At 36.8% G+C, this 21264-nt stretch overlaps 5 protein-coding genes across 7 annotated transcripts in view; 2 read left to right on the top strand and 3 right to left on the bottom strand.

Annotated features, from left to right (window-relative positions):
• The window catches only part of Roc2 (Regulator of cullins 2), a 28111-nt gene extending 26468 nt beyond the window's left edge, over positions 1-1643 (bottom strand). The window contains exon 1 of the mRNA XM_017138918.3: positions 1389-1643. Coding sequence (XP_016994407.1) covers positions 1389-1548 — 160 coding nt within the window. The 5' untranslated portion in view covers positions 1549-1643. The remainder of the gene's footprint in view (positions 1-1388) is intronic.
• Positions 1644-2029: 386 nt separating this feature from the next.
• Positions 2030-15496, top strand: Buffy (BCL2 family apoptosis regulator buffy). Of its 3 annotated transcripts, XM_070212639.1 has the most exons (6): positions 2056-2142; positions 14223-14326; positions 14386-14688; positions 14744-14890; positions 14963-15271; positions 15330-15496. In XM_070212639.1, exons 3-6 carry the CDS (start codon positions 14413-14415, stop codon positions 15492-15494), a joined length of 897 nt encoding a protein of 298 aa, XP_070068740.1. In that variant the 5' UTR covers positions 2056-2142; positions 14223-14326; positions 14386-14412; the 3' UTR covers positions 15495-15496. The 3 variants fall into 3 exon arrangements, with proteins under 3 accessions (XP_070068739.1, XP_070068740.1, XP_070068738.1); XM_070212638.1 differs by lacking the exon at positions 14223-14326 and having other exon boundaries at positions 2030-2142; XM_070212637.1 differs by having other exon boundaries at positions 14223-14688.
• On the bottom strand, positions 10956-13282 carry LOC108055546 (uncharacterized). Its single transcript, XM_017138921.3, has 4 exons — positions 12681-13282; positions 11791-12396; positions 11563-11735; positions 10956-11499 (listed from the first exon to the last, which is right to left on the bottom strand). The coding sequence occupies exons 1-4, from the start codon at positions 13034-13036 to the stop codon at positions 10964-10966; spliced, it is 1671 nt and encodes a 556-aa protein (XP_016994410.3). The 5' UTR covers positions 13037-13282; the 3' UTR covers positions 10956-10963.
• A 379-nt stretch (positions 15497-15875) lies between the features above and the next one.
• wal (electron transfer flavoprotein subunit alpha wal) lies at positions 15876-17855 on the bottom strand. The gene is made up of 4 exons (XM_017138922.3): positions 17754-17855; positions 17626-17685; positions 17395-17535; positions 15876-16836 (listed from the first exon to the last, which is right to left on the bottom strand). Exons 2-4 carry the CDS (start codon positions 17665-17667, stop codon positions 16027-16029), a joined length of 993 nt encoding a protein of 330 aa, XP_016994411.1. The 5' UTR covers positions 17668-17685; positions 17754-17855; the 3' UTR covers positions 15876-16026.
• Positions 17856-19391: 1536 nt separating this feature from the next.
• On the top strand, positions 19392-21172 carry LOC108055538 (angiopoietin-related protein 7-like). The gene is made up of 2 exons (XM_017138910.3): positions 19392-20740; positions 20797-21172. Exons 1-2 carry the CDS (start codon positions 19479-19481, stop codon positions 20927-20929), a joined length of 1395 nt encoding a protein of 464 aa, XP_016994399.3. The 5' UTR covers positions 19392-19478; the 3' UTR covers positions 20930-21172.
• Positions 21173-21264: the final 92 nt, after the last annotated feature.

The raw sequence follows: 21264 nt of genomic DNA, 5'->3' as shown, positions 1-21264 counted from the left end.
AAATAAATAAATTGTATTCGATTTCAGTTCCTTTCATTAATTGGGTCAGTTGAAACTGGTAATGTAATCAGATGTTCAGCAATTTACCTCACTATCTCAGTCACTATGTCAGTTTAAAAATAAATCTAGGGAAGATGTCAACCAATAATATGTAACTTTAAATGACGCAAATGAACTGCATCATGACGGAATAAGTGAACAGCAATCTGAACTTTTAAACACTTAAAACGCCTATACGTTTTTAGGTCCCTATTTCCTTAATTAACTCAGATAACTGCCTAACACCTTTAAAGATAAAGCGTTGCTATTAACAATTTACGATTCATAATTTAAATCATTACTATTATTATCTGCCAAACATTTATAGGCTAGCACATATTGCGACTTTTAAAGATATTTTTTATAACACTCCTCAACATGAATTGGATATATTTTTTTATTTTTAGCTATTAGTGATCATTTATTATTATTTTTGTTTTATTAGGCTTGTTGCTTAAATTTATTTGCGGGCTTTAAATGTATTTTCTAATATTAATCAGATGAATAGTCGTCCACCTAAATTTTAATCCTTTAATAAAGTTTTAAATAGCGGCCTTGATTTTTATGTTTTTTCAAATGTTTATAAAACTTTCAAAAATGAAAAACTAGGCATTTGTATTTATGCAAATAATTTTCAAGAGATTGCCAATAATTTGAGTAAAATTTAAGGACACTTTTATAAGATCCTTAAAAGGAGGTCTGGCAAGGGAGATTAGTTATTATAGTAATATCAATGTATAAAAAACATATTTCTATTCAGCTGTCAGTTAATTGAGAGTGTTGAATAATATTATGTTTTAACAGTCAAAAATTTGGAAGGGAGAGCGTTAAATCTTAAAATTCAAATTCAAAAGCGGGACCAAGAACAACATTTTTTGTAACCTTTATGATGGAAAGACTAACGTTCAAAATATCACTCTTTTTCCTTAAATATGTCCATAAAGTATGCACAATTAAACTAATGCGGGATACAATATAACTTGACCTAGCCTACTAAGTGCATATAAATCAAACATAATAAAAACAAAGGTTAAAACCAAGTTGGCATTTCACAATAAAAGTTACAAATAACTGTTATTTTTAGTCTTTGTTTGAAATTCTGATTTTAAAAATTCTTGCTTTTAACAGTGGCAAACTTCGGCTAAGATTTGTATTACTTTTGGAAAGAGTATAAAACGCTGATTGTTATGGTTTGCCTTTCTCTTTCCCTTTGTCTTTATAGATTTTGCAACGCTTGAATTGGAAGAAGTTTCTGCCTGTGGGAAAACTTTATCTTGTGACATATGTAGGGGTATATTCGGCATTATTAATAGTAATTAAATATAATATTTGGATAAATATGAACTCACCCATAACTTGAACGCGGCAAATGGCACAAATATCACACTCGACGTCCCAACTCCACATCGCAACGACGCTCCACTTCTTCAGGGTGAACATCTTCTCCGGCTTGCTGGCATCTCCCTCCTCCGTGGGCCTGTCCACTGAGTTCTCCGGATCGTCAGCCATGTCGAATAATCTCGGGAATTCGCCAAAATATGCCAAAAATAAATGTAAACAATTGCGAGCCAAACAGTAGCCACTAGAGGTGGAGAAACTTCGATGAAAATATCGATTTATCGATGTTTTAACATTTCTTTGGATACACCGATGTTTTAGTCACATCACCAATTTTAAAGAAACGGTGGAAGGCATTTGAAAATGATGATTTGTTAAATACTGATGATCTTTTTTAAAATTGTTTTCTTTAATATAAACTATAAAGGTTTTGCAGTTGGGCTATCTTAAACTACTTATTTTTTTGCGCCAAAAATTTCGAACAAAACATCCCCACAGGGTGATTCGTCTATTTTTTGCTCAATGTTGCCACACCAGAGTAAATAGAAAAATTCAATCGAGTCCTCCGGTCACACTTAGCGATGACATTGATTCGATAACCGCCTAGTTTCTATCGATAAGGCGGTTAGTTTGTTTTTGATTTGGCTTTAAGATTTTTTTCAACTTCACTTCAATTCATGTTTAGCCTTCGGCGAGCTCGGAACGTTTGCGGCAGCGTTTTTCGGCCACGCTTCTCAAATTTCTGCATTCTGTGAAAATTAAACGGTTAGTTTTTAGTTTCAAGCAAAAAAATTAACAATTATTTGTGGTTTCCGGTGATTATTGAAAAGAAAACCTTCAACTGACAAAAGCTGACCGTGAATATTCAGCAACCTGAATTCGATTCCATTTCCAACCAGAACGCGCCCCGCATAAATAATTGAGTAATTTCCATGCCGCTCAGCCGGAATTTAACAGTTCTCCCTTATTATTCGCTCATCGTAAACTGGAATTGAAAAAAAAGATAATAACAAACGACCCATTATCATTATCAGCTCAAATTGCGCATCCGACAATCAAAGATAAACATCCGTATCAATGCGAACCATTGCCAAATATGTGATAAGCCGATAAAAGGAGCGGTATTACTTAATAAATGTCAATATATTAGATATTCCTAGAGTGGTTTTTATAAAATAAAGAAATTATTTTGAAAATAATACTTTGAATTTTTTCGAAATATCCAAGTGTAACTGATTGAAAATAACAACCGTTTCTAATAGACCTAAAATAAAATAAAAAATAACGACATTTAAAGCAATATTTCTTATTTCCTTGAGTAAATAAACGTATAACCACGAAAAGAAAACATTAAATGTCATACGGTAATGGCAATATTGTGTTAAAAGCAATATGGATAAATATCAATAATTGTAAAATAAAAAACCTACGGTTGAACGCCCTTTTTTAACTGGAATTAAGAAGCAACAGCTGAAGGCGAAACAGGCCAACAGCAATTTTAATTTAATTAAATTTCGTTGTTTTGTGTGCGTGTTCGGTTAATGTGTGCGTATGGATGTTGCTTTTGTTGTTGCTGGATTTTGCTGGATAATCAACGTAATGCTTCCACCCACATCGACGAAAGAGATAGCAATAGCGCAATTGACTTTGCCATAAATGATTTCGGTTTTATTTTTTCTCTTTTCGATTTGTTTTTCAAGTGTGTTTGTTTGTTTGTTTGTCGAGCGGCGAAAAACGTTGGCAATTAGCGGAACGACAAATGTTTATTGACAAAGGCGTTGGACACTTTGATTTGGTTGGTCTATTCGGTGGAAATTATTTACGGTTGTAAGCTAAAATTAATGCCACAACTGCAATTATATAAGGTGCTGTATTTCAAAGGTCTGGTTGGGAAATATGAGAATTTTTCTTGTATATTATGGTTTTCTAAACTTTATGTCGAATTGTTTTATCATGCATTCTTGCCATTTATAAATAATTTCCAACCTTCTAAACCTCGGATTCGTTTTGCCAATTTTCATAGCTCACCAAGAAAATTGTAATTACGCAAGGTTTATAATAGAGATTTATGGTCTAGCTTTATTTAAAAAAGAAATGATTCACTGCCTCAGGATTATAATATGACATACATTTTGTAATCCATTCAATTGAAATAAATTTCAATGAATAATATTTATTATCGTCAATTCTAAGAATCTATAAACAGAACCACAGAAAAAATGATTATTTTATATTATTTTTACAATTTATTGAAATTTTCAAATATATCTCATTTTTGATTAAAAATATTTATAATGTTAATGCTAAGATTATTTTCTGTTAAATATTTTTTTTCCATTTCACATTTTTCTAAAATACTAATTTTATGCACTTCTCTTTTTAATTATATGCTTGAAAAACCATACAAAATTACAAAAACCCATTTACGATCTGTCAGCACAAGTGTTTTAAGGATGTGGGACAAGATCATATAATACCCTATACCACAATGACCGTAAAAATAATGCAATTAACTGGCGAAAAGCACCTGTAACACCTTGCCTTCCCCCCTTAAACACCCTAAAACCCCATGTTTTAACGCTATTCACGTTCGATTTGAATGACGCAAATTGGTGGCTGAAAAAGTGCAAAATCAACAGTTAATGATCTGAACAATGTTTGCTACCTGAAACGCCTGAGGGTGGTGTAAATTTCCAATTGCAAGCGATGCCAAACAGAGGCGTTTTTACGTTTACTAATTTCCCATTTTCATTCTCGTTCAAGCTGAGTTGGCCACAAAAATAAAAGAAAAACAAGAAAGGAAGCTAGCTTCGGCCAGCCGAAGCTTATATACCCTTGCAGATCATTCCTATTAATTTACAAATCGCAAAAATGTTCAATTTTCTAATATTTCTCATTAATTTTCCGATCGTTCCTATGGCAGCTATATGATATAGTCGTCCGATTTTGATCAAATTAAAATTGAAATTCGAAAATATTTAAAAAGAGTCATATCCTAGAGTAGGGGATAATACAATAAAAACCAAAGAAGCTAGAATTTATTTCCTATTACTTTTCCATTAATTTTCCGATCGTTCCTATGGCAGCTATATGATATAGTCGTCCGATTTTGATTAAATTAAAATTGAAATTCGGAAATATTTAAAAAGAGTCATATCCTAGAGTAGAAGATAATACAATAAAATCCAAAGAAGCTAAAATTTATTTCCTATTACTTTTCCATTAATTTTCCGATCGTTCCTATGGCAGCTATATGATATAGTAGTCAGATTTTTTAACTAATTAATTCGAAATTCAGATATATTTAAAAAATAACATCCCCAAAAGTAGAAGGTAATATTTCAAAAAACACCGAAGCTAGAATTTTTTAAAGTTTTTTTTTTCCGATTGTTCCTATGGGAGCCATAAGATATAGTTGTCCGATCCGGTCGGCTCCGACATATATACTACCTGCAATAGAAAGAAGACTTTTGGGAAAGTTTCATCCCGATAGCTCAAAAACTGAGAGACTAGTTTGCGTAGAAACAGACAGACGGACAGACGGACAGACGGACGGACAGACGGACAGACGGACAGACGGACATGGCTAGATCGACTCGTCTTGTGATGCTGATCAAGAATATATATACTTTATGGGGTCGGAAACGTCTCCTTCACTGCGTTGCAAACTTCTGACTGAAATCATAATACCCTCTGCAAGGGTATAATGAAAAAAAAAACAAGAAAGAAAGCTAGCTTCGGCCAGCCGAAGCTTATATACCCTTGCAGATCGTTCCTATTAACTTACAAATCGCAAAAATTTTAAATTTCGTATTATTTTAATATGATTTTGCAGCTATTGCGGCTATATAATATAGTCTTCCGATTTTTGTTAAATTTAATTCAAAAGTATAAGAGAATACAATAAAAACCAACGGAGCTATAATTTGTTTCCAATTATTTTCCCATTAATTTTTCGATCGTTCCTATGGCAGCTATATGATATAGTCGTCCGATTTTGATAAAATGAAAATTGAAATTCGGAAATATTTAAAAAGAGTCATGTTCTAAAGTAGAAGAGAATACAATAAAAACCAAAAAAGCTAAAATTTATTTCTGTGTAACTTTCCCATTCATTTTCCGATCGTTCCTATGGCAGCTATATGATATAGTCGTCCGATTTTTTAAATATTTTTTACGAAATTCTGAAATATTTAAAAAATAATATTTCCAAGAGTAGAAGGTTTTATTTCAAAAAACACCGAAGCTAGAATTTTTTTAACGTTTCGTTCCTACACTCATAAAAATAATTTTCTACATTTTAGAAAATCGCCCTAAAAAATTTTTCGCCTTTGAACTGAGAAAAATTTTCTATTTTCACGACAAATTTGCCATAAATTTAAGGCAGGTGACCATAAAAAAATATTTTTAGGGTTAATTTTTCTATTTTTCTAATATTTAGGGCGATTTTTTTCGATTTGCTTCGTTTTGACCTTTTCTAAATCCAACGGCGAATTGCCCTAATTTTTTTTCTAAAATTTTTCTAAATACAAGGGCGATTCGCCTTAAAAATCACTCCAAAAGTGTGAAATTCGGTAGCCCAGCGGTCTAATCACTTGCGCTTTCAACTTTGCTATATGAGGACTAAGGTCGTGGGGTTGTGGGTTCGAACCCTGTGTGATTCAACTTGATTTTTATGTTTTTTTTTTTTTTGTAAACATTATAATACTGAGGACATTTTTTCGTCCGAATTTTAAATTAAAGTAGTCTTTAAACCTTAAAAACGTATGGGAGTTCTGAGTTAAAAGCATACTTTGTGTTTGCGGGCAAGAAAACGGGACTAATTGTCACAGTCGTCAGGAAAAAAATATACGGTTTAGTTGCCTTTAGGGCCGGTTTCTCGAGTCCCTGTCAAAGTCCCTGATAGCTATCTGTTCGAAAAACTTAAATACCAGATAAACTGTTCGTAAAAGCAAATCCGCTTTCTCGACTGCTTTAATTTATCTGAACGAGAAACAATTACAGAGTGCTGTTAACGCACAGAATTGTGCTGTGAAGGGCAAAAAATGGCGTGCTTCGATTATTTCATCAGCTGTTTGGGTATAATTCAAAGGAAAACTCAGCTGTGATTTCGTTTCTTATTCTTAGTTGGCTTTGGGAAATCAGCTGTCATTCTATCGAGCCGAAAACGCTTAACAGGGACTCCGAGTCCCTGTCAAAGTTAGCTCTCACATTTATGCTCGAGAAAGTCAAAATGCCTTAGCAGGGACTTTATCTGTTCGAGAAATGTTAGCCGGCACTCGAGAAACCGGCCCTTAGTCATATTATAACGTAGACCTCAAGAAAATAAGATGTGTGCAGAGTTTGTTCGTCGTCTTGCGCGATGGGTCTGTGGTGCAGCGGTAGGGCGTTAGACTCTAAACCGAGATGTCGTGGGTTCGATTCTCGCCATGGCCAAAAAAAGTAAGTTGTTTTTTCTCCTCATATTTATTTCCCTAATTCATTTACAAACATGATTTTTCAGTTCTAACGGCTGTGCTGTATAGATCGGGCCCCCCTCTTAACCCGGCTCCCATATAAACTACACACCAATACAATAATATGAAACGGTGTCCTCCGCCGGTGTTGTTTAATTAAAGCAGTCCCAGTTCCCAGAATATAGACGATTAAAAAAAAACATGCTTCCCAAATTCAGTTAAGCATGCTCAAACACGATTTTTTTTAATTTGTCTAATTTTTTAGGGCATTTGCCTATAAAAACAGAAAATTCGCCCTTAATTTTAGAAAAATACACATTAAAATTAGGGCAAATCACCCTAAAAACAGGAAAATATTTCTTATTTCAAGAAAAATCACCCTAAATTAAACCAAATTTCCATCGGGATTTTTTAGAAAATTTTTCTAAATACACGGGCGAATCGCCAGCGGATACGATTTATGGGCGATTTTCTAAATCCACGGGCGAAAAGTCAGTTTTTTAGGGCGATTTAGGGTAAAAATTTCTATGAGTGTATGGGAGCTATAAGATATAGTTATCCGATCCGGTTGGTTCCGACTTATATACTACCTGCAATAGAAAGAAGACTTTTGGGAAAGTTTCATCGCGATAGCTTCAAAACTGAGAGACTAGTTTGCGTAGAAACGGACGGACAGACGGACAGACGGACAGACGGACGGACAGACGGACATGGCTAGATCGACTCGTCTTGTGATGCTGATCAAGAATATATATACTTTATGGGGTCGGAAACGTCTCCTTCACTGCGTTGCAAACTTCTGACTGAAATCATAATACCCTCTGCAAGGGTATAACAAATAAATAATAATACAGCAAAACCGCAAGATTGCGGCTAAAATAAATTGCAGTATTTTCAAGCATTTTATGTGTCGTTTAAGATATAATATTACTCCGAGCTGTCAAGTCTGTCCGGCGATCGAATATGCAATTAAATGTAAAATGGCAATTTAATGAACTCTGATTTGATTAACCAATCACCAATCGAAAGTCAAATTGCTCCAAATCGTTTGTCATGCGCTCCGAATTCGAGGCAAAAGGAAAAATACGAAAAATTAACGAAATTCCAATCTGAGTCTGCGTAACTGTCAAATGTTGTAAAAAATCAATAACACAAATGTTAACATGCTCACAATGCTAAAAGCGCAGCCCACAAAAACGAGTCGAACAACCAATAAAATTGGCAAAACAAAAAAATGAAATGAAATGCCTGGCGACGCTTTAAAGGCAACTCGGTTTGGGCCAATCCAAACCCGAGATAAAACATTTGACACTTTTGGTTAATAAAAGTTGCTAATGAGTGCGAGCAACTCGCTGATTCCGAGATCTTGATTTAGTTATTTTTTCATGGAGTTCGGCCAATGGGAGGGCATTATTAAATGGGTGTTGTGCATAAATCAATCAGTGATTGTGTAATTCAATTAAAGTTACGTATATTTATTTAGAATTTCTGTATAGGATCTATTAAATAAAAAACCATTTAAACTGTATTTGTTTAAAAGCCAAGTAAACAGTTCTGTAACTTCATATTGTTTTCCAATTAACTACAGCCCCTTTTGGAGGGAGATCATTAAGAGAAAAAACTATAAGCAAAAGATAAAAGATATTTTAACAAAATCATAATTAGATTTCAATTAATCTAATTTTGGTTTTGTAAACAAAATTTCTAAAATATTCAGTGTGTTTTAAAATAATTTATTTGTATGAATTTATAAAACGCGAATTGTCTAAATTAATTTAAGAAAAGACTCTAGTCCAATACAGAAATATTTTGCCTTAATTTATATCAAATTTTTGCTTTAAAGTAAGTGATATTGCATTTTATTATTCGTTAGTTAATTAATAATTTTATGTTTCCTTTTATTTTTTTGTAAATTTCTTTCTCTCTTAATTTACATAATTAACTTCATCGATCGCGTTGAAGAAACTTAATGTTTTAATTAGGCTTTAGCTCTGTTCCCTTTTCGAACCTTTTGAGTTACCAGCCTCCTTTAACGATCGACGAAATTGCCGATTTCAGTCATGAACATCGATCCATTCATAGAACTGCGTTTTGCTTGTCCATTGAAAATTGACTAAAATGAAGTGCGCTCATAAATATTTATTAGGCATTGCTAAACCGGGCACTAAGTAGTCGATAATTTAAGCAGACGTCGACATGAAAATTGTTTAGGCCAGGTCCACACTGCCGGTCGGTCCATTCGTCCGATTTGGCTGCTGAATGAAAAGTGTAAATTGCCGCGGTAAGTGTACTTTTTCGCATGGAATTGGGAGGGGGTAGACTGAACTCAACTTTACTTCACTTCATTTTATAGACCGGAGTACACGGATTGCAGCTAAACCGAACACGAACTTAAGCGCCAGTTGGGGACGACATTAATTTATGTTCGGCAAACATTTTGCCTGCCATTTAGGCGACAAAGACAAAGTAGCCTCGCCTGCTGGCCAAGATTTCCCCGATTCTGTTTGTGTTCGAGCCGGAACGTGTCGGGATTATTAATTAGCCAACATCGCCGGTGGAAGCCAGCAAAACATCGGGCCACATTCCCCAAAGTGGAGATGGGGATGCAATTGGGGGCATCTCGCCAAGCCTCAGCTGAGGGAATGCGTTTTCCGCTTGGGTTAGGTTAGGTCAGCGTTAAATGCAAAAAGATCAGAATGCTTTATGGGAATTTTATCTGTAAACAGAAAATTATTTAAAACGATTTTAAAATTGTAGATACTTTTTCAGGCAAAAAAAAATACATAAGCTGAAATATTATTTTATAACACAAAGGTTTCAGCATTTCAACACATTTGCACTCAATGGGATTGAACCTGGGACTTCTTAGGACTAGCCAATTTCGGTATGAGGATGTGAGCTGAAGATCACAGAAGAAGAACCTGTTATTGAGAATATTTAAATTTTAATTTATTAAATCACCAAAATATCCCAAAAAATAAATATTTTATAGACATTTTTTCACATATTTTACATATTATTGTTTTATGTTGGTTGTTTTTATTAAAACAGTGTATTATTTTAAAATGATTTCCGAATAACAACAAAAAAACGAAGTTTATTTTATCCCGAAGCAAGCACAAAAATTCCAAAATATCTACGTATATTTTCAAACCCCAGAGAGTAATTAAATTGTAACTCTAGACTTTTGACCACCCAATGTGCAAAAGCGGCTAAAATCAACGGCTAATTGGCTGCGATTTTCATGCCCATTAAGCGTTAACTGTCAGCCACCAGATGGATGGATTATCATATACGAAAACGAAAACCGACAACAAATTGCACCAAATAACAAAGCCAAAAGTCGCCTGTGAGCGAGGTTTCATTAGCCGCGCTCGAAGCGTGAAAACGTGATAAAATTTCGGTTTCAACTATCTGGCCATAACTAAATCGCAGATCGCAATTTGCGAATTGCGCGCGCAGTTTGGAAATCAGTCAAGTCACTTGGTTTGCCTACTGGCTTTTTGAGCTTTTCTTTTTGTGATTTTATTCTCAGGCCCGTTCGATTACAAGCGACATGAACATAAATAAAATTTTATTAAGTGCTAATTTCTGTTTTAAGCTCGAAATGGGCAAACATTGGTTCGTTGCTGATTCCACAGGGGCGATAAGTCAATTTGCTTGGCAGACAGATGGATAAGAGACAGGTCCAGATTGGCGCCTTAGATACCATTGATATTGATGGAGTTTATGGGTGGGTCAACGTCAACATGAGGGGATAAATGTACAAGTATTTGGCCAAAAAGGGTTTGAGTTTGAGGAGGAATAAAGAAAGGAAACATGGAATAAATTTTAAATAAAGTTGTAGTTATAAATTTAAAAATTTTAATTTAAATTTAAACTTCTTACTATGTATAATTTTTTTGGATTCATAAAATGATTGGATGTGAATTCAGTAAAAGCAATAAATATCGAGCAACAACAAATTAAAGTTTGCTAAAAGGATTTTAATTTCTTTATAATTATGAAATTTTTAAAAAAATTTAAACGTAAAAATTGGTAAAGCAATAAATAAACAATTTTCTAAGTATTTAATTTTTTAAGGACCAAATTGACTTCAGAGAAAACAATATAAAGTTCCTTTCATTTGACTACTTTCCAAATTTATATAAAGCCACAATGGCAACTCCCAGAAGCATTACCACAAATCCCAAGCTGCCAAAGAGTGCCAGTGATTTGGAGACTTCTTTGACTCCCGAGATTTCGTCATCCACATCGCTTTCTCTTCGAGATATATCCTCCTCACCCGGCATTATCACCCGGAAGGTTAGATGCGATAGTTCCGAAACTTCAGTACTATTTCCGTGAGAAACATTCCGTCGTCTCCGTTGGCCCACGGATGGCAAACAATCTTGAGCGGTCACCTGGCAATCCTCGCGTTCCAAGCAGCCAGTGATTCGCATAGAAATCACCAAAACCTCGCCACTTCGCATCCCTGGAAACATGACCGCCTTGAAGTGGAGCCTCTGACCGAGAGGAGGTTCCAAAATGGGGGCATGGGCACAGATTGCCTGCATGGCGGGATTTAGACAGCCCCGCGCACTGACCAACTGAACCGTGTTGAGTACTTCTCCTCCACTTGCAATCCTCTGCAATTGCACATCACTCAGCTTGGTGTAGTTCCAGCCTAAGAAATCAGCAAGATTGATTTGTTATATTCAATATCTGTAATCATTGTTCTCATATTTACCATCTCCCGCCAAAACGTGGGCTCTAAGGAGTAGTTCCTCGCCCAACTGGACTGCTCCATTGCTCTCCAAATGTCGGGTATATCCAGTGCTGCCTTTTCTCAACAGTTCCACGTGAGTCCGAAATGCATTCTGATTTCCGCCATGGGCGTAGCTACCCCCATTGCGAGCTTGCCTGAAAAAAATCTTTGAATAATCATTGAATCCTTAAAAATAAAATCCCATCCTACACATCATTAGCCACGCCCATTTTCAAGGCATGCGTCTTGACTGCCACTCTCTCCTGAGTCTTACAATGCAGGGTTAAGATCGAATCTCCACTGGTTCTTAACCCCCTGATGGCGGGAAAACGCAAGCGTAGACAAAGATCCTGGCCACAGGTCCTCACGCCACATCTCTCGAAATCCTCGCCAGAAATATCCAAGAGCAGAAAGCTTCGCGAGAGTTTCATTTCACAGCGCTTATCCAGTTGATCATCATTATCCTGATCCACAGTGGGTGCTGCTCCTAAAAAGCTGTCCAACTTGAGAACAGCCCGAAAATAACCCCCCGAAAGGCAACGCATGTCCTTGAGCCGGAGTCTCAGTTGATTTTGATCCTGGTTTCCTTCACCGGGTGGCAGATAAACTGGAGCCGGTGTGGAGGGCTTTAGCGGGAAGACTGGAACAGCCACTGGAGCATGGTAATCGTAGCCAGGCGGATGTATAGTCTCAATATCCTCTCCAGGATCTTGTACAATGATGGGTCTTGAAGTAGTGGTAGTTGTGGGTGCAGAGGTACTCAGTATGCTGCCTTCAGGCGGTTGGGGATAGTAGTAAGCTGGATAGGTCTCCTCACTATGAAAACAGATAAATATTAATACATAATACATTTCATGAACATATTACAAAATTTTAATTAGTTTTAAAATAGAAAAAATCCATTTTTTTTTATTTTGATATACTTTGGTAATATTATCTTTTGTTACTTGAATTCAAATTTTAGTAAACTAATTGGAACCGATACTCGAAGTGTATTTTATACTTATATGTAAGCCTAAACACACTTTGTAAAGATAATATGGTCCTAGTCTTAAAGTAATCCTTTTTTAAGGGGTTAAGCACCTGTAGTTAAAACCCACCTTGGTTTGGGACTTTCATAGCTTGGTCGCTCTTCCACAGCCGGCGGTAGATAATGCTGACTTAGAGGTATAAAGCTGCCATGACCAGCTCCCTGAAACTTGACACTGCGATTCTCGATGATCTCCGGCAGACTAAACTCGGTGGTGGCCACGGGAGCCACTGGGGCAGGAGTTACGGGCGCTGCAGGCGGCGGTCCATATAAATTCGGAGGCGATAGTCCCACTTGAAAAGGCACTTGGCCATGGAGATAGTTTCCATATTGCTCCAAGGGGGAAGCAAAAAAGTGCGACACATCCGCAAGGGTTTTTTGGATGGCTAACAGTCCCAAAAGGGCTACGATCCGCTTGGTTGACATTTTGACCAATAACTGACTGATTGGGTCCCAAGTGATAGGGTTTTTATAAGCTCCCCGTTGGCATTGGCTTAGGCGTGACTCCTATGACCTGGATTAATTTGAAACCAAATTATTCTGGGAGCTCGCACTTTCCCAGCTATCACTTTTAATGGTCGAGTCCCCGAAAGCCGAAGAGACACACGACTTTGCTGTTCCAACTGACTTTCCTTGATCACGAAATGCGTTGAGTGGGTCAGGTTATGTAAAGCTAATTGCGAAGTGCTCTCCGGGGAATAAGTGACCAGTAACTCATTGATCCAAGCTCGGTTCCATCTTCGATTCACTTGCCGCGCCAGCTAGATTGTCCCACAAATCATTTGCCATTTGACATCTCGCTTGTGGACAACTAATGACAACAGCTGCGACACAGCAGCATTTTGGCCATATTGCGGATTTCTGACCGCTGTTAGCCAGAAGCCAATCAAACCTAACGAGCCGACAATCTGTCCGTTAATGTGACCATTTTGGGCAGACTCAAGCAAACAGTCATCGTGGAGCGTCATAATGGAAACTAAGCTGAGAAAAACATAGATCATTTTTAAATAAGTACAATCAGTTATATTAGAATTTATGTATATTTTATTAGAATTTATGTAGTTACGTCGATATATTTTTTTTTATATATAACAACTTTAAAAATTTAAGAAAAGTATAAATGCAATTTTGTTGTGTTTAAAAATACCTATCAAAATGTAGAAGACATTTTTTAAATCGGACAATTCATTCAAAAGTTATGATCAGATCTTTATATTGCATATTTCCATCTCCCTCGCACTCCCTTCAGCTGAGTAATGGGTATCTGATAGTCGAAGTTCTCGACTATAGCGTTCTATCTTCTTTGGTTCAAAAACAATCATATCATTACTTTTTGAGATTTAAATAAAATCCTTATTGTTCGATGTTTAAATTAAGATTATCCTCATTTTCAGGGCAACAAATAATAGGAATATTTGAAGTATACAAATTTTCCTCTGTGCACCTACGATCTTTAAGTACTTGTACACGTGGGAAGAGTTCTCTTTACTTGTAATCCCATTTCAGAGTTCATTCACATGTTTTTGGGCTACATTTATGGTGTTTCAATCAGCTAAACATGACATTTATGTATTGAGCCAATTATTTTTGATGTAACTGGTTTTTCTTGCAGCTGGTTATGATTCCCAGCGGAAGATTTGCCAAATTGAATGCAATTAATTGAATTAACAAGGCACCCTATTGCCAAACTATAACTGGATCTTCGACTAGCTTTAAGTTGATTTATGAGTTAAGATCTGCCACCTCTTGCCATACTTATAAGCGATTTCCCTCAGGATTTCGAACGATCTCGCCTGCGGAACATGCCCGGCACCTCGTATCCCACGAATAATGATAATTTCAGCAACGGATTTCCGATGGCCACCACACAAAGTGAGCGACTGTTGCAGGCCCAGAATCGAAGAAAATTTAGTTTTCCTGCCACACTCCATTCGGCCTCCCTGCTGGAAGTGAGTGGTGGCCCAAAGGAGACCACTCGGCGGAGGTTGAGCAATGTCAGCGATGCGGTAACCAGGAAACTCTCCTATACCATCGGTTGGAAGGCGGCCCAGATTCCAGCGCAAGACATCATCACACAGGTGGGTTGGAAATTTAAGGTATATTTTTGATATAATTGAAATATTTCTACTGCAGGGTCGATGCCTCTGTGGCCACTACATCAAGCGACGGCTGAGAAGATCGGGATTGTTCAATAAAAAGCTAGGACTGCAGCGCATACGTAGCATTATGGGCTCCACCTCCATGGGCATTGTAAGAGATGTTTTCCCAGCTGTTCAAGTGGTAAGATATCTTGAATATGTAAATATTAATTATGGAAAAAAATTTGTAATAATTAAAAATACTTTATCTTAGCTGGGCGACGAACTGGAGCGCATGCATCCGCGGGTTTACAACGGCGTATCTCGTCAGATTTGCCGTAATCCTGGCGGGGAGTTCCACACTCCGGATGCTGTGAGTTTGCTTCTGGGAGCCGTGGGTCGTGAGCTCTTCCGGGTGGAGATTACCTGGAGTAAGGTGATATCGTTGTTTGCCATCGCCGGCGGGCTATCTGTTGATTGTGTGCGCCAAGGACATCCGGAATACCTGCCCAAATTAATGGAGAGTGTTTCGGAGGTGATTGAAGATGAGCTGGTTCCATGGATCAACGAGAATGGCGGCTGGGTAGTGTTTTCCAATTATTTCCTTTTAGGCAAGATATTACTTAACTGTTCCTTTTTAGAGCGGCATCAACACTCATGTTTTACCCACTACCAACAGCCTGAATCCTTTGGAATGGACCACTTTGGTTATAGGAGTAGTTTTCGGCCTTATTTTAGTTATTATGGTTTTGCGGTTTATAATTAACATGATTATTCCGAAAATATACCAACGATTTACGAAGTGAAATTGAAGAATTTATGTCTTTTAAGGATAGATTCCAAATCCTTATTCTACTGATAAAAAGGAAGTATTTGATAGGCTCTACATATTTGAATAAAATGTCACATGTCGACGGCAAGCTTTTAGCTTTAATATTTTTACCGCTTCTACAGCTTATCAGACTTATTTGTTTAATTAGAAGAGCTTAAATAAAAGCTTCTGAAAAAGTAAACATAAGATGCGAAATTGATAATGAAACCAAAGAATCTTATTTAACAGATAAATATAAATCAGGTTAAATCCTGATACAATATTTGTATCCCTAACTCAGTTTTCATCTTTCAAGGCTGTAAATTTCACCTCAAACAGTTGCACAATCCCTCTCAACTGATAAGACTGTACAATCTTCACATAGAATAGGTCTTCGGCTTGTTTTATTACAAAATTTGAGAGGAAAATCTTCCGGGGACTTATGTAAAAATTCAAATAAATGCAACAGTTATCAATTCAATGGTACATAATCGTATCTTTATACTACAACACGTGACAATCTCGCCTTACAACTTTCCGGTTAGTTCGGGCACAGCCTTGAAAAGATCAGCTACGATGCCAATATCGGCGACCTGGAAGATGGGAGCCTCGGGATCCTTGTTAATGGCCACAATCGTCTTGGAGTCCTTCATGCCAGCCAAGTGCTGGATGGCGCCGGAGATTCCCACGGCGATGTACAGCTCGGGAGCCACAATCTTACCGGTCTGACCGATCTGCAGATCGTTGGGCACAAATCCAGCATCCACGGCAGCACGAGAGGCACCGACGGCAGCTCCAAACTTATCGGCCAGATCGTACAGCAGCTTGAAGTTGTCTCCGGACTTCAGACCCCTTCCTCCGGAAACGATAACCTTGGCTCCGGCCAGCTCAGGGCGATCGGATTTGGTCAGCTCCTGGGACACGAACTCCGAGAGGCTGCTGGCGTAGTCTCCAGCTGGGGCCTGCTCCACAGCTCCACTTCCTCCGCTGGTGGCTGCCGGCGGGAAGTTGGTACTCCTCACAGTGATCACCTTCACGGCATCCTTGGATTTCAGGGTGAGGATGGCATTTCCGGCGTAGATGGTGCGCACAAACGTATCCTCCGACTTGACATCGATGATCTCCGAAATGGGCGATACATCCAGTTTGGCCGCCACGCGGGGCAGCACATTCTTGCCAAAAGCCGAAGCTCCGGCCAGAATGTGGGTGAACTTGAACTGAGATTGGGCGGCCAGGACCAAGGGAGTCAGCGATTCGGCGGTGAAACCCTTGAAGGCGGCGTTCTCGGCCACCAGAACTTTGGTCACGCCTTCTACTTTGGAAAGAGCCTCGGATGCCTGGAAGAAAGGAGAGTGGTTATGTAAGGCTTTACTAAGAGACCAATTACTAATAGAAGTTATTTTGATTAGGGTGGTTCAATGGTTTCTTTTTCGATGTCTTAAAAATCAATGAAATTAGCACAAGACTAATTTCGTTTAGCAACTTAAAAGATTTGGTTTAAAATATTTAATATAAATGAAATAAGTGAATCTCAACTAATGAAAAATCTAAATTAAATTTTACATATCTAAGGGGCTACGAAAATGTTTTTACATTTTGGTTTATATTAGTATGAAGTAATTTTGAAAATATTATAATATTTTTTTGTTGAGATTTCCTTAAATACCAATATTTTTAGTATTAGCTACAAAAATTCGAATACAATATTTCCAAAAAAACAATGGTATTTATATAACTTTTTGCCGGCATCTGTTTTCTGTATGAGCAGATCAAATTTGGTGTCTTGTTCAAAAACTTATAATGCCGACCCAAATATGAATCCTATAGATCTCCATTGGTTTTTTCTACATCCCGCCACATGGAACCACCCTAATGTGAGACTCTTTGGGACTTACAGGTCCGCATTTTGTGCCTGCCACCAGAACTGTGACGTCACCACCGATCTTCTTGGCCGCGGATATGGTGTTCAGAGTGATCGGATTAAGGGCCTCATTGTTGTGCTCGGCCACCACCAAAGTGCTCTTGCATCGCTGCAGCTGCAAATTGTAAAAGGTAATAAATTGTTATTTAATTTTCAGCCATCAGCGCCTGCGCCTTTTTATCTTCATAATTATTTTAGAACTTACGAGGCTGCTGCGCATCAGATTACGCGTATTGCTGGCGAACATTTTGGCTACTAGTTGGAGCTGTCCACGAAATGCAGAAATATTGTTTGATTAATTAAAGTCTTTTAATATTAAATTAAAACTCTTACCTTGGCTACAAAATCACAGAAAAGTCCAAAGGTTTCCTGAAGATTCAAGCGTTTGCCGTTTTTTGGTACCTTTTGGCACACACACAACAGCTCTAAGTTAACAGACGGGGGCTGTTATTAATGGACACTTTTAACAGAAGGAACTTGAGATAAAAGTGTGACTTTTAAAATAATATACGTTGGAAAATCCGCCGAAAATCCGTTTTAAACGGAAAGACATATTGACTGACATATTGTAACTGAATATTTATTTTACGGGGTCGAACATTTCTACTTTACAGTGTTTTAAGAAATATTTATTCGTGAAAAGCCCCCACACAAAAACTAAATAGCAAATCCGTCACTGAGATAGATCGAGTCTTGTCCTTGACTTTAAATCGCATTCGAATTGGGCGCAGACAAAATTGATGGTCTTTGGGTCATCAAAATCTGATCTTGTACCCGGCACAGTCTAGGTGCCGAAGGAAATTCCCACAGTCGTTCGAAAATATAAATCAGCATGAAAAACCCCGAATTCTACACAGAGGAAAAAAAAGTACGAAAATAGTCATCCTTTGGGTATTTTTTTATATAAATTTTGGTCCCATCTGTTTTCATATCAAAATGATATTTCCAAACATATGATTTTGTACCATATTGATATGAAAACATACCATTTTGTTATGGAAAAATTGATATGAAACAATATTAGTTCCATATTGTTCCGTTTTTTTCTCTGTGTACATTAGGGTGGACTTCTTTAAGGTCAACTGAGCTCAGCATCTTAAATGGTAGGTTTCTGTGTCCAATAAATTTATGCGAAAACAGAAAAATTGTATTTCATCGTTTAGGCGGTGCGCAATGGCCCTAAAGTTTCGCTGAAAATTAAGTGTAAAACTAGGAATTTACCCCATTCCATTTCTTGTCAGATTTTATCATGTGAACTTTTTGGTTTCGCTCGAATAAAAGAGTCAAGTAGAAATTTATTTCATGAATATTAACAGTTGGACGTAGCCTAGCCAGTAGAGCTTCTGTCTCCGGACAAAAAAAACCGAGTTCGATCCCCGACTCATCATTTTTTTTTGTGACTCACAATAAAATAGAGAGTCTATTTTACAATTTTGAAGATTAACTATCACTTTTGCGTTCGCCAATAATAATTTTCGTCAAAAAAGAAAACCAGCATTTAGGATACAACGATATTGACTCTTATTTTTCAGAGACCGTAATATTTATAAGTTTTACTCTAAAAGTCCTTGATTATTCGTTATTATTGTTATTTTTAAGTTGTAATTGTCTCCCAGGGACTCGAATTTTATCAACGACTTCATCCCTTGTTAAAAAGCTCGGGAATGTGATTAAGATACTTTTTAAAATACTGTCAATGTATAAAATTAAGTCTACGGCATCTAGATGAATCTGAAATATGCGTAATAAACTTTAAAGCCGTTGCGCACCGCCTAAAACTAATTATTTTTTACTTTTTCTTTCTTTAATGGATTAAGGATACAAAAATGCTATATATGAAGGGGTGAGAGCATGGCCTTAGAAATTTCATACAAAATAAGTCCACCCTAGTGTACATACGTCAATTTATACTAAATATTCTTTATCTCAAAAACGGTGGCTCCACTTATTTTGCTTTGTTTTTGCAATCATATAGAAAAGTTTGGGTATAAAAATTCAAGACGCGTCTCTGTTTAAGCTCAGTTTAATTTCGGTGCCAACAATTGCACTTTTAACATAATGAAACTCGATATTTTAGTAATATTTCTGACGATTTCGATTTTGGAGCGGCCATCTCCTGGAGACGCTGCCAATTTGCCGCAGGAAAATTTGGAAACAAAGTGTAAAGGATATTGCTTTACGGTCCTAAAGCCATTCCTCGATAATGTTGTGCAACCAAAATCAGCGGGCGATACCAACAGCGATTTAAGTGATCGAGTGTCTGGAGATAATATTAAAGACTTGCAGAATCAATTGGCGATTGCTGATGTTCAAATGAAATCCAAGGAAGCTCTCAGCAACTTGCAAATCCAATTGGCGAGCGCCGAGTGCCAAATTAAAATTAAAGACCTCATAAACGTCAAAGATAAGGAAATAAACGAAAAAACTGAACAATTAAAGTGCAAAAGCGACATAATAAAGTTAAAAGATAAGGAATTGGTGGATCAAAATGAGCAGATAAAATATTATAATGAAAAAATAAACAATAAGACAGAAATTATTAACAACTTAAAGACTCAGCTAGTAAATGCAGAGGCTGTAATCAAAATCAAAGAAGACGCCATAAATCTAAGGGATAAGGAAATAAATAATAAGTCTGAACACCTTAAAAACAACGAAGACCTAATAAAGAACCAATCTGATCAGATCAAGAACAAAGCCGAACTTATCATAAAAAGTAACTCCGTTGAGGACCTGAGTGCACAGATTACGACCAAGGATAACCAGATCAATGGGCTCAACAATCAGATTAAATCGGTTTCTGCAGAACTTTTGAAGTATAATGGAACGGATGAATGTCCCAGGAGCGGTCCAAGTGGCATTTACGTCTTAAAAGTTCCCGGAAATGTTTTAATGGAAGTCCCTTGCAATTCTACTGGTTGGATTGTTGTTCTGAGGCGGCAAGACGGTTCAGTAGACTTTGAACGCAGTTGGAAGGAATATAAGGATGGCTTTGGCAACTTAACAGGCGAATTTTTTATTGGGCTGGAGAAACTACACCATTTGACTAAGAGAAAGCCTCACGAACTCTACATCAAGATTATGGATGTAAATGGAGATGTTGGGTACGCTCGCTATGATAACTTCCAAGTTAGCAACGAGGAAAGTTTATATAAACTTGATTCGGTTGGGACATACTCTGGTAACGCAGGAGATTCCCTAACCTACAGTAAGGACAAACACTTTACCACAATTGATCGAGATAATGACGGTAGATCTTCGGAAAATTGTGCTCAAATTCGCTCTGGCGGTGGTTGGTGGTACGACAATTGTAGTTACGGGTGTGTATAAGCAATAAAAATAAAAATGTTTAAATAAATTTAAATATAAATTACAGCCCTCTTACTGGAAAATTTTATAAGGATGGAATTTCACCAAGCGAATCAGGAATAAATTGGTATCACTATCGCAACAATAACACGATCTCGTTTATCTATGTTGAAATGATGATTAGACCAAAATTATTTTAGTTTAAAGATGTAAATAAATCTAAAACCATCATAAGACAAACCAAACAAAAATCCAAATCTAAAAATTACATTTTAAGTGAAGAACAAAGAACTTAGAAAAGTAGTTATTACAAACATATAGATTTCTTTTTTCCCGATTAAAAATACATTTTCATTTCTTAATAGATATTTTTCGCAAAATTGTAAACTGTACTTTTGGAGACGGTATAAATAAAATACACTTTACTCGACAAAGCGAGAGTTTGACTAAACATTTGACTTATTAATAAACACATTATTCCTTAACTGCTTTTTAAAAATAACGGTGACAAGTCACGGTTTCGCTAACAGTGTCA

This window comes from Drosophila takahashii, chromosome 2R (genome assembly GCF_030179915.1).
Source record: "Drosophila takahashii strain IR98-3 E-12201 chromosome 2R, DtakHiC1v2, whole genome shotgun sequence".
Lineage (NCBI taxonomy): Eukaryota > Metazoa > Arthropoda > Insecta > Diptera > Drosophilidae > Drosophila > Drosophila takahashii.
This window is presented reverse-complemented; position numbering and strand designations above follow the sequence as displayed.

Bases quoted from the DNA above. Each gene is read 5' to 3' on its own strand.
- LOC108055538 (XM_017138910.3), top strand. From the start codon at position 19,479: ATGAAACTCGATATTTTAGTAATATTTCTGACGATTTCGATTTTGGAG. The intron at 20,741-20,796 runs GTGTGTATAAGC...TATAAATTACAG, and splicing joins TACGACAATTGTAGTTACGG to CCCTCTTACTGGAAAATTTT.
- LOC108055546 (XM_017138921.3), bottom strand. From the start codon at position 13,036: ATGTCAACCAAGCGGATCGTAGCCCTTTTGGGACTGTTAGCCATCCAA. The intron at 11,736-11,790 runs GTAGGATGGGAT...GATTTTTTTCAG, and splicing joins ATGGGCGTGGCTAATGATGT to GCAAGCTCGCAATGGGGGTA. The intron at 11,500-11,562 runs GTAAATATGAGA...CTGATTTCTTAG, and splicing joins CCACGTTTTGGCGGGAGATG to GCTGGAACTACACCAAGCTG.
- wal (XM_017138922.3), bottom strand. From the start codon at position 17,667: ATGTTCGCCAGCAATACGCGTAATCTGATGCGCAGCAGCCTC. The intron at 17,536-17,625 runs GTAAGTTCTAAA...TACAATTTGCAG, and splicing joins ATCTGATGCGCAGCAGCCTC to CTGCAGCGATGCAAGAGCAC. The intron at 16,837-17,394 runs GTAAGTCCCAAA...CCTTTCTTCCAG, and splicing joins CAGGCACAAAATGCGGACCT to GCATCCGAGGCTCTTTCCAA.
- Buffy (XM_070212638.1), top strand. From the start codon at position 14,413: ATGCCCGGCACCTCGTATCCCACGAATAATGATAATTTCAGCAACGGA. The intron at 14,891-14,962 runs GTAAGATATCTT...ACTTTATCTTAG, and splicing joins TTTTCCCAGCTGTTCAAGTG to CTGGGCGACGAACTGGAGCG. The intron at 15,272-15,329 runs GTAGTGTTTTCC...GTTCCTTTTTAG, and splicing joins TCAACGAGAATGGCGGCTGG to AGCGGCATCAACACTCATGT.